Genomic DNA, 12,211 nt, shown 5'->3' on the forward strand with positions numbered 1-12,211 from the left:
TTTTCTGCTGTAATGATGTTTTTTGTTCTTTAGTTAAACAGGATATTCAATGACAAAAATTCATATTTTGGGTGAACTATCTCTTTAAAACTGTTTTGAATTTTTTTTTTGTCTCTGTTGACCAAGATAATACTTTTAGTAAATCGGTCTTTTGATGTCGTTGTCTTCTTCCTGTAGTTGCTGGTCGTTGTGACTCATTCTCCTGTGTTCTGCTGTGCTCCTCAGGGTGATGATGATCTTAAAGACACTGGTTTCCACTTGACCAGTGCGAACCAGGGCGCGTCTAAAGCCGGTCCAGGATTCAGCCTGAAGTTCTGATCTCGAGGCCGCTGGGCTTCTCTGAACGCGTCTGTGCTGACGCTGAGACTCACTCTGAGAGCAGTTCACTGAGCTCCACTGACACACACACACACACACACACAGACTCTGGGGAAGCGGTTCTCGCAGGCGCCGAGGACCTCCGTGAAGCTCGAGTGCTTTGAATTCCTCATGCTCCTCTGAAATATAATCCTGGTTTGTCTTGGTTCTTTTTGTCCAGCTTGAAAACAAGCAGAGCGTTTTCAGACCTCTTTTATTTTTCTCTCCATCTGCAATAGTAGTTGAGGAGTAGGATCAAAAACTCATTTTAGTGATATATGAATATTAAATAAAACTGTTTTGAAAAACATTAGTACTATGGTCTTTTTGAATAGCAATCGTTAAAACTAAATTCATAAAATGATCCCATCTTGGAAACCCTGGAAGGTTTTATACGTGAATCGCCTGACGGAACCGTTTAAGGTTCGGTTTATAGAAACTCTTCTGAGGATCCGCTCACACAGAATGCCTTTCTGCACTTTCCAGTGTTAAAGGACATGTTGGACACTAGGCGGACGAGTCGTAACCTCAGCGTCTCACGGCATTCAACTTTGTGTTCCACTGTCCTGCTTCTATGCGGTGTGTTTCTGTGAACCATTCCTAAAACTGTCCAAAATCACATATTTGCATGTTTTTTCCTTGAAGAAATGTCTTCACACCTTAAAATATCTTGTATTGTAACTCGACACCCTTGCCTCATTTTGTATTTGTCGTTCTATGAATATGCAAATGAGCCCCGCCTCCACTCGCTCACACAGATATCGCTGTCATGCTAGTACTTCGACACGGCATTCAACTCTTTTTTTCCCCACTGTCCTGCTTTGTGATGTGTTTCTGTGCTCTGTATGTGTGTGCAGTTTTGCTTTAATGACGGCCGAGTCTCTCACACACACAGAGACAAACATTCAGGAGCACAGAAACTTCCCTGTGACTTTTATCAATGAAATAGTGAGCATAGTAAAGTGTAAGAATCCACTGCTAGTTATTTCATTCCACCCTGCTTCTCTGTCTTTAAGTACATTAAAGTCCCCCTGTAGTCAATAATGTTCTCCCTTAAAACTCATCTTTGATCACCAAAATGACATATTTAAGTGTTTTTTTTTCCTTGAAAAAGAAATTTCTTCATGTCTTAAAACATCTTGAATTTAACTCGTCCTCGCCCTAACATCCTTGCCTCATTTATTATTTGTGGTTCTATGAATATGCAAATGAGCCCCGCCTCCACTCACTCACTCACTCACTCAGAGATCCACTGGTTGACGATCACACGTTGATCTGATTGGTTTCAAGGTAGTTTGTGACGTCAGAAACACCAGCGATTTCAAAGCGAGTTTTTGAGACTGTCTTTGGTTCACTGCAGTTTTAAGGAGAAAATACTCAGCAATGCTGTCGACTTATGAATTTACACATGATTTGTGTTAAAGCATATTAAAAACACCACATAGACATATAAACAACATTAAAAGCTGGATTTTCACCACAGAAGGGCCTGTTCACATCAATAACATCTATAACAAAAACTATATTAGCGTTCACTCCAGCCTTGTTATAGATGTAGACTTCTTTTCTTTTACATGTAGAAGGTCTTTATCGTTACAGTTGTTATCCTTGGTGTGATCAGGCCTTTATTCATTAATAATCTTTCCCCAACACTAACTCTGTAAATCTGAATATGAAAATCACAAGTGCTGCGTGAATACCAGACATCATTGCTTCTTGCATGTCTTGAGAAAACGTTGCAAATATTTGATTTGAGAGCTACAGTAGAGATGTTTTCATTGAATAATGTATATTTTGGTCTTAAGCTTGCATATGACTTCAGAAATCTGAATATAGCACGTGTATGTTATGCTTGGGTTTGAAAAACGTATGTTTGTTTTTTATTTAATTTTTTTAACCTTAACTTCAGTATACTGAAAAGCAGCCAGCATATTCTTCACAAATCCTTTTGTTTTCTGCAAAGAGTGTCTTATGTGTTTGGAACAATATGAAAGTATAATGTGAAAATCTCCAAGTTAGAGTTAAATCCCCACTTGCTCCTCATTATATAAGGTTTCTAATCATTTGTTTCCAGCTGTAAAAGGGGATTTCAGGAGTGAGCCGTCTGCCCTCACAACCGTTCGTTTCCACAAGCTTTTCCACTCTTTAAACCACTGCCATGTCTTCAAGATTCCTAATAAACTCTTCTAATGCTGATGGATGGCATCTTACGCGAGTTAAAGTCAGAAACGGACCGAGTCCCCTTCGCATTACAACAGAGTTGAAACCAGAAGTCTGGATCTCTACCGATATTTCATTCCATATACATTTTTAAAATGAATTTGATGTAATTTTAAAGCAGGTCAGAATGAAGTATTCTCACTCAGATGTGTGGACACAAAACTTCAAACATTCTGATCGATTAAAGGCTTCCAATTGATAGAATAAATTGTTTTATTTGGCAAAATAAGAAATGTATTTACAACACGTAAAAACCCTGGTATCAAAACGTTTAGCAATGTGAATGAACAGATATGAGTATGTGCCCGAGTGAGTGATGCTCCACTGTCCTGTGAGGAACTTTCATCCTTGGTCAGAAACAACAGGATCAGGGTTCGAGGACGCTGATCTGAGCTTGTGTTCTGGCTATAATCTGTGTCTTACATTAATTAAAATTTCCTGATAATTTACTCTCCCCACGTCATCCAAAAGTGCATGTCTGTCTTTCTTCAGTGGAAAAGAAATTAAAGCTTTTGAGGAAAACATTCCAGGATTCAAATGTGAGTTTCAGTGCAGCTTCAAAGTCTCGACACGATCCCAGCCGAGGAATAAGAGTCTGATCTAGACAAACCAGCGGACATTTTATAACAAAAATAAACATTTATATACTTTATAAACACAAATGCTGGTCTTGCACTAGCTGTGATGCGACACATTACGTAATCACACTGCAAGGTCAAGCGTGACATAGGCGTAAGAACAGACCCAGAACGTGCAAGGACTAAGTCAAACGCCCTTTACTAAAAAAAATCAAATAAATAAAAGGTAAAACAACGATGTCGGATGATTTTGAAGTTGGAGGAGAAAATGAGATGCAGGTTTTCGCTCTACTCTACATTTCTGACCTTTTAACCTGATCACGTAATGTGTGTCGCATTACAGCTAGTGCAAGACCAGCATTTGTGTTTATAAAGTATATAAATGTTTATTTTGTTATAAAATATCCGCTGGTTTGTCTAGACCAGACTCTTATTCCTCGGCTGGATCGTGTCGAGACTTTGAAGCTGCACTGAAACTCACATTTGGACCTTCGACCCGTTGGACTTCATTGAAGTCTCTATATGGAGAAAATCCTGGAGTTTTTTCCTCAAAAACCTTCATTTCTTTACGACTGAAGGAAGAAAGACATGAACATCTTGGATGACGTGGGGGAGAGTAAATTATCAGGAACTTTTACTTCTGAAGTGAACTAAATCTTTAGGAGTATCTCAGAAGCGCACTCGTACCCTCCAAGAGTACGTGGTCAGCACCTTGTTCTTCTTTCTCACAACGCAGGTGTATGTGCCCTCGTTGATGGCGTTCGCCACGATTGTGATGTGGTCATCTTTCAGGGAAATGTATCCGGGATGAGAGAATTCCAGAAGCTCACCGTCTTTATACCAGCTGTCGGTGTGGGAGAATGCTTCAGGTTAGGACGTTTGTAACAAACACAAACCTTAAATATGCTTCAAAAATTCAAACACATTTTCTTGCTGAAAAACATCCAGGATCCAAACTGCAAATTTAGAGGATTGACCAAAATCCTTCATGTTCCCTTTCACATAATCTTTCAAAACACAAGATTATTGTGATATGAAATGACAACATTTGGTGTAATCACCAAAGTCATTTTGCATTGCATTAACGCATTACATTTGATTATTCATTCCCTGGTGTTGCACACACCATCCTTGAAACTCTACACTATGTATGATGATAAACACCGCACACACCACATGGTCGAGGCAACTTCATGTTGTGGCATATCTCTGCAGAAGACTGAGATGTCTTTTCTGACAGTTCATTTCATGGAGCGCTTTTCTAATGAGTTTATGACCTGAATCAGGTGTGTTAAATACGGGAGACGCATAAAATATGCAGAGCGGTGGATCCTGAGGACCAGGAGGGAAAACTGAGATAATGGGTCTCATTCACTAATAACGGGATATATGTAAACTAAGGATTGGCAAGTTGAGCCCTGGAGATCCATTTCAACAAACACACCTGAACAGGCTAATCAAGGTCTTCAGGAGTTTGGTCCAGGACTGGACAATGGACCTATAGAGGGCCAGAGTTACCCTGCTTTTCACAAAACATTTCCTCCAGATTCACTACAGGTGCATGCACACATAAATTTAAAATAGGATTCAGCTAGGATGTTCCTACAATACGGTTCCAGATCTTAATCCAATTGAGAACCCATGATCTCCATGACACCAACTTGAGCCTAAGCTGGAAAAATAACGGGAAAAACAGCTTTGAAAGTCTACACAGACTCCAGGCTAAAAATTGCATCTACAGTTCCAAATACTGACTTAAAGGGGGTGAATATCACTGCAAAGTCGTAAATAACGAAGAAATATTAAAAAACAAAAACAAAATGAAATCCTCTGCTTCAATGTTGTAGAACAGTGCTACTCAAACCTGTCCTGGGGAGCCTCACCATTGCACATGTTGGATGTGGACCTCATCAAACATACCTGATTTAACTCATTAGCTCATTAGTAGAGCCAGCGAGACTTGAATTGGGTGTGACTGATGAGGGAGACATTCAAAATGTGATTGTGGGGGATCCCCAGGACAGGTCTGAGAAGCACTATTGTAGACCAATAAAACACAAAAACCATCAAGGGGCAAATGCTTTTATAGGCAGTGTAATAAATTGTTTCTTTTATAAACAGCATGAAAATGGAAAACAGTCAGAGTTAATATAACAATCTGTGTGTGGAAGAAAAAAAGAACTCACTAGATTTTGCCTTTCCTGGCAGCAATCTTCTTACCACAGCGGAAGGTGAGGTTCTTTCCCTCCACAACAAACTTGTGTTTTGTCCGTGGGGGGGTTGCAGTTGGCGGGGCAGTGGGAAATGGGAATTCTGTTTGAAAGTTAAAATGAAATCAGTACTTATTATTCATCCAGAACATCAGTGAATTATGGTTGGTAGCAGTGGAATTGTTCTCTTGTACACTCAACAGTGGAGAGGGAGCGAGGCCACCTTCAACACTGGCTCTAAACATCTATTCATTAATCTACTACATTTTTAGATTGGGAGTGGTGCTGGAGTGAAAAAATGCTGACAGTGTTAAGTTGTTTGGGGAATCAGAAAATGTGTGGTGTAAAGTCTCCATGCATCTAATACCAAAACCCGCTTCGCATGTGAATTTGCATCTTCTGGTTGGCTTAAAAGGATGATGATATAAAATATCACAAAATTCCCATTTATCATCTCAAATGCTTATTAAAGCATGCAGAGTATGAATGCGGAGTTATTGTGGGCATATGTTGAGCCTATCCATCCGTGCTCACGGTTACTGGAGTCTACTTTAAAAAGGTGTGGTGCGTGAGACAGAGCAAGGCCTTCGTCAATTCAGGTGTAACTTTAAGGACTGGACTTGCCAATCATCTCCAATCATCTTCCACAAAGCTACCTCTGATCATAATCTACAGATTGATTGGTCCTCTAGATCTTGGACTAGATGGAGATCTAACTGTTATACGTCTTGTCTGTCACTCTGCCATCCTCAAGCTACTGCCTGTTTTTCTCACTCCTCTACTTGACGCTTCTGCGTTGCCACCTGTCTTGCTGGCCTCTTCAAATGTAGTGCAATGTCTCTTCTACCCCATAGACCAGGGGTAGCCAACCCTAATCACACACCTGAACCAGAAATAACAGGAAGATGTGTGAGATAAGGATTGGATCTGAAGTCTACAGGAAGGTCTGCTATAGTCCCTATGGCTGAGCCATTAAGTTGCTTGGAACCTGTTCAACACAAGTAAAGCTATGTTCATTTTCTGCTCCAGAGAGAAGTGGAATGGAGAGTACAGGCCCTTAACAGTGGCTTCCTTCATTCCTTAACCAGCTGGGGGTGGCATCTTCTTTGTAGGAAACCAGGATGGCTGTCTCCCACTCAACATCAATTACCAGAGGGATGAAGAGGACCAACTGGTTCAAGATAAAGAATTGATACAAGGGACAAAACCCTGCAAACAAGTCCTAGGTCCATTTTTACAGATGATTCATTTGAAACTAGCAGAACCCCTTTACTGCAGAACCACTTCTAACTGAGAAGCTCTAGGCAGATCCTGTGGACTGTGAGGGCTGGCCAGGCATTTATTCATCTAAAGCAGGGATTGAGTACCATACCCCTACTGACCCTCTATGTCCCGAGTTGCTCTTCATTGAAGATGTAGATGCCTCGGACCTCACCCTGTAAGGAGCTTTGATATCAGAAATCAGGAGCTTTCGGCAGTGAATTCGGTATTTAAAGAATGGGGACAGCTTTCACAGCATCTCCCAGGGCACTGAAGGCTTTCAGGCATCTCATTGGAGAATCATTGTTTTTTCACCCTCAATCTAATGATCAAACAGGGAGGGTTAACCAGGAGAAGACCCTAAGATGTTTGGTCTGTAACAACCACACTTTTTAGAGCACATTACTGTCAGTAGTCAAGTTTGATTCCTCAGCTTGTTTTCTTTCTCCCTCTTCTGCATGTGCGCTCTCGCACAGCTGTCCATGATCTCAATCAGCATTCGGGCCCTCGCTCATCATCAAACACCTGTTCCCCCTTTGCCCTGATCTTCTTTCTATTTAGATCTCGTCTTCTCTCCTCTTTGTCGGTTTATTGTTTGTTCATTTATGCCTGTTACAGATGCCTCATCGTTGTCATTTACCTCTTCTTAATCTTGTCATGTTCTGTCCTGTCCTGTGTGTGTATCAGACGAGAGGTACCACCTGTTATCCTCTTCCAACAAGCCTGCTATTCTGTGCTGCTGTTTCTGCCAAGTGGAGTCAGTACTCGTCGTTTCCAGTGCGCACTTTCTGACAGCTACTACCTGTGCCTTTCACCCCGCCTGGTTGCAGCCTAGTCCTTTTGAGTTTCATTCTCCTGTTCTGTGTCCGCTTAGACGGCCGGTGACCGGCAGACAGCCTATTTTATCTTTTATCTGCTATTTAATAAATCTCTGTAACCAGCTTTCGCTTTTGGGTCCTTTTCTAACTGTGAAACTTACTGGCTCTTGCTGGCCCCTTTCACATCTCACACTTAAAGCCTGGTGTCTGTTGTTCTCTCTCTGCAGTCACTACTGTAGCTCCTAACTGTGCCACACATCATCAGGATCTTAATGAATCCCGGGTAAATATTTCCTTGTATGAAAGTCCCTGCTTGCGAGGTGGTACTTTTTCAAAGTTCAGGAACTTTCAGGGGTGGGACTTGGGTGCTGAACGTGTTGATTGATTGAGTGCATGCCGCATTTTGATTGTTTGACTCTAGACAGCATTTTATTTCAACCACCGTCTGTTGCGGTGCGTCCAGTAACAGTTGTTTGCTATTCAAATGAACAATGGAGTTTAAAAAATACGACAGATGGACCAAAAACGAGATTCAGGCTTTAATAAGCTTAAATCCAGCGGGAACCGTAAAGGAGTGCGCAGTCCTACGTCACCGGATTTGATTTATATTCACAGTACTTTAGACTGCGGTGGAAACGCTGACAGCAACAGGTCTGGGGGAAAAAGTTCATGGGACAAATTGTTACGTGTAATTTCGTAGGAAATGCGGCTTAAGTTGCTGTCTAGGATAGCTCCAGGAACGTCAGGAACTGTTCTTATTGGAGGGGCTCCTGTCTAAACTGACCCCTCTGATATGGCCAGCTGCCATATGACCCTGTAGCCCAAGACTGGTCCCCCACTAAAAGCTAAGCAGGGTTGAGACTGGTTAGTACCTGGATGGGAGACTCCTGGGAAAACCAGGTTTCTGCTGGAAGAGGTGTTAGTGAGGCCAGCAGGGGGCGCTCACCCTGGGGTCTGTGTAGGTCCTAACGCCCCAGTGTAGTAACAGGGACACTATACTGTCAAACAGCACCGTCCTTCGGATGAGACGTAAAACCGAGGCCCTGACTCTCAGTGGTCATTAAAAATCCCATGGCATTTCTCGTAAAGAGTAGGGATGTACCCCGGTGTCCTGGCCACATTCCCTCTATTGGCCATCGCCAATCAGCACTGGTGCTGTTGCACTGTGGCTGCCGTCACATCATCCCAGTGGATGCTCACACTGGTGGTGTTGATTGTAAATGATTGTAAAGCGCTCTGGGTGTACAGTAGTACATATGAAAGTGTTATATAAATGCCTCATTCTATACTATTCTATTCTCAGCCAGTAGATATCTCTATGTTCTTAGGATTTAGCTGCAAATCATGATGATTGCTTTCACTTGTTTTCTCTTGAATTTATTTTGTTTGTCAGCCAGTTCTGGGATTGTTGAGTACCCTTGACTCTTTAAGCACCACGTAATCTGGAAGTCCAAGGTTTGATTCCTACCTAGAACATCTGTCACACAAACTTGTTCCAGCACCACTCTTTCTTTACTAACTTGTTTGTAAAAAAAATTCAATCCTCATCTCGTACCCTAGCATTACAAGTTTAGACCCACGTTCAGTGCATTTTCTGTTTTCGGTAGAATAGTTTGCAGAGACTTCTGAACCATTATTTGAATACATTTTCTGACACCTGTGGTGTAATTTATTTCAAATAAACTTGCCTCTAAAAGACTAAAGGCCATTGCACACTGAGTCCGAAATTTTCGTATGCATTTTTTCGTATTCGTGATTCGGTGGCTCTGAATTGTCAAAACACCATTCAAACACCATTCAAACTGCTTGCCACGAATGCGAAAAACGCAGAAAATCAAACCCGATCCGAATTTTTTTATGACGGACAAAAGTTTCGGAGGCAGTGTGCAAGCGTGATTGACATAAAGTGAGGTCGATTTTTTTGTTTAATGTGCGAAAATTTCGGATACGAATTTGGGACTCAGTGTGCAATGGCCTTAACTGTGGTTATTTGCTGTACGTGTTTTTGTCTCTGGTTTTTGTCTAAGTGGCCGGAATAAGCTAGTAGTTTAGGTCTAATATGTCTCACACAAGGCCTAAAAGACATGCAAAAGCAAAACAAACTGTGGTTATCTGCTGTACGTGTATTTGAGATGGTCTCTTTCTGTCTAAGTGGCCGGAATAAGCTCCAATGCGGACCAAACTTTGTGTAGTTTAGGTCTAATATGTCTCGTAATTTTTTTTTCTATACACAGTTAGTTTTTTAGGTGATCCCTGGTGTAAGTAACAGGCCTCTCACCGTAACAGAAGTCACAGCTGGACGGACAGTGTTTCTGCATGAGCCTCCTCTTGCTGTCACAATAACCCTTCCTTGCCCAAGAAGGACAGATAAATAATCGATCCAAACATCCTGGCATGGACAGAAAAACAGCAAATAAGGTGTCAGGTAATTGTAAAAAGGTAAGAAGTAATCCAGATTTTACATATTTTGAATGATTATTTGTGCTTATGTGTAAAATACCATAGAGTCGATGTAAGCCCCAGACCTCATCTTGAGTGATTAGTTTGCGGCCCGTCAGTGTGGCATTGAGGTGCATTAAAGCTTTGGTATTCTGGGAATGCATCAATCCCAGTACATGACCGATCTCATGGGCCGCCACGTGAACTAGATCTGTCAGCCACACTCCTGAATACAACGACAATCACACACAGAAACACATTCAAATCGGCCTTTTCCTTCCCATGAACAAACGCCTGTCACGCGTGAGTAAATGTTTGCCAGCTGAGACGCTTTATTACTCGCCTTCTAGAAATTGCATGATTTGCCTTCCAGAATTTGAGAATTTAACGTCTTATTTTTCCAGTAGAAAATCGTATCAAAGTATTCTCGCCAGGCACGATTTGACACATTTCCAATAATTAGTAATGTGTCTATACTAAAAGCAAAAACGCCACACAATTACAGGCAACCAGAACATACTTGGTGTTGAATATACAACTGTGGCTTTATGATCGACACAATGCTTCAACTCAACCCTGGTTCAGGGGCTAAAGAAATTAATAACTGGAGAATTCAACTGGAAAATTTTATTTCACACTGAAAACAAGGCACTTGCAGGTTAAGTAGGGGTTTTGATATGTTTTGTCTGGTCAATTTAATGATATTTCTATTTCTTTTGGCATAATGAACATCATAACACCCAGGAAACAACCATTTCTGGACTCTTTCTCCTGGGAAGTAAATAATCAGATTCTAATTTTCTTAGTTCACACTTAGGCTACGTCTACATTAATTATACATTTGAAAACCGCGTTTTCGTTAAAAGCGCTCTCGGTCCACACTAGCGTTTTCAGGCGTTTTCTGTCGTTTCAGTGTGGATGAAAAACGCCTGAATGCTAAATTCATCTCCTAAAAGCTCACTGAGACGATACAGATGGAAAAATAAATAATAAACTTGTCAAGCAATTCTTCTGACAGGATCATTTTATTTAGCAAAATATCTCCATTCACTGATGAGATTGCACTCACTCACCATTACATGTTTGGTGTAAAACGCTAAAACTGCTCATGTTTTACCGCAGCAAATGCAAGTGAATTTTCTGTCATCTGTGCAGGACTGTGATATGAAGAGTGTGTGAAGTAATATATTTCAGCAACAGTGTGAAAGTGAACCGCACATAACAGGCGCAACACCGCTATAAACATGAATATCTATTGGTACAATATGTGTCACATGACTAAACTTACGTCATTGTTTTTAAATACCTCAGTTTTGACAGTCCACACTACAACACAAAAACTGCGTTCTCATATTTATCCACTTTGGAAAGTGTTTTCAAAAAGCTTAGTTTTCATAATTAAAACGCCATCTCAGTGTGGATGGAAGGACAAAACGGAGAGAAAGATATTTTCTAATGAAAGCGTATAGTGTGGACAAGACCAACACCTACCTTTGTTCCAGCTGAAGCGCATGTTTCCCAGGATCCAGTACTCGTCGTCATCGAAGTGGATCTCTCCGGTCTGAGGGAAGAAGGCGTGGGCCAGTTCCCCGGTGATGCCATCGAAACAGTGGTGTAAGTAGGACTGAAGACAGTCGGTGTGGTTCACAGAGTAGAATCCTGCAGAGAGTCAACCAACCAATCTGATCCAAACATCAACAGTGAAAAACTTTTTTGCTCAGTTCAACCACATCACAAATGCTGATCATTATTCATGATGATTATGTAATAAAGGATTTTTCTGGTGTTGGTCTTATTATCTTTTATTGCCAAGTGCGCATCATTCTGTGTTACTTTAACCCTGTGGTGCTGTTCACATGGCGGTCAAACATTACCATATTTTTATTTCAATGAAACTAATGTACTATATTTTAGTTTGATAATGTTTTTTATTGAAGAATAACTATTTATAGGGAATTTTATGGTAAAAAAGTTATATTTCTGGAATAGTTATGATCCATTTGTTAATCACTTTTGATTAACTTTTGAATGCTTTGGAGCACAGACTGAAGTTTGACCTCTTTTTAAGAAGACACATGGGAAATTATTGCTGATGTGAATTTTTTTAAAAATTTTTTAGTGGAAGTAAAAATAAGTGAGATAAGATTAATATTGTGAAAAATGCATAAAAATACTATTTTTAAATTTAATATGAAATATATTTTCCAAACATGTTTTGCTCTTACTGGAAGCTCATTTTTTTATATTTCACCCCCAAATTTAAAACACAGCTTGTTTAGATTTATGGCTTTGATTTTCTCACAGTCAGAGTTTGACGTTTCCACTGGAT

General features: G+C 40.6%; 2 protein-coding genes across 9 annotated transcripts in view; one reads left to right on the forward strand and one right to left on the reverse strand.

Annotated features, from left to right (window-relative positions):
• The window catches only part of cdk11b (cyclin dependent kinase 11B), a 44,189-nt gene extending 43,522 nt beyond the window's left edge, over positions 1-667 (forward strand). For all 7 annotated transcript variants that reach the window (XM_077217667.1, XM_077217669.1, XM_077217671.1 and 4 more), the window contains exon 19: positions 226-667. In XM_077217667.1, coding sequence (XP_077073782.1) covers positions 226-318 — 93 coding nt within the window. In that variant the 3' untranslated portion in view covers positions 319-667. The remainder of the gene's footprint in view (positions 1-225) is intronic.
• Positions 668-2,772: 2,105 nt separating this feature from the next.
• The window catches only part of mmp23ba (matrix metallopeptidase 23ba), a 42,418-nt gene continuing 32,979 nt past the window's right edge, over positions 2,773-12,211 (reverse strand). For both annotated transcript variants that reach the window (XM_077217688.1, XM_077217689.1), the window contains exons 4-8: positions 11,374-11,541; positions 9,944-10,108; positions 9,722-9,832; positions 5,342-5,468; positions 2,773-3,999 (exon numbers count right to left, since the gene is read on the reverse strand). In XM_077217688.1, the coding sequence (XP_077073803.1) occupies positions 3,825-3,999; positions 5,342-5,468; positions 9,722-9,832; positions 9,944-10,108; positions 11,374-11,541 (746 nt within the window). In that variant the 3' untranslated portion in view covers positions 2,773-3,824. The remainder of the gene's footprint in view (positions 4,000-5,341; positions 5,469-9,721; positions 9,833-9,943; positions 10,109-11,373; positions 11,542-12,211) is intronic.

Source organism: Siphateles boraxobius, unplaced genomic scaffold (genome assembly GCF_051911475.1).
Source record: "Siphateles boraxobius isolate OS27281-9 unplaced genomic scaffold, OSU_SipBor_1 75, whole genome shotgun sequence".
In the NCBI taxonomy this organism is placed as follows: Eukaryota; Metazoa; Chordata; class Actinopteri; order Cypriniformes; family Leuciscidae; genus Siphateles; species Siphateles boraxobius.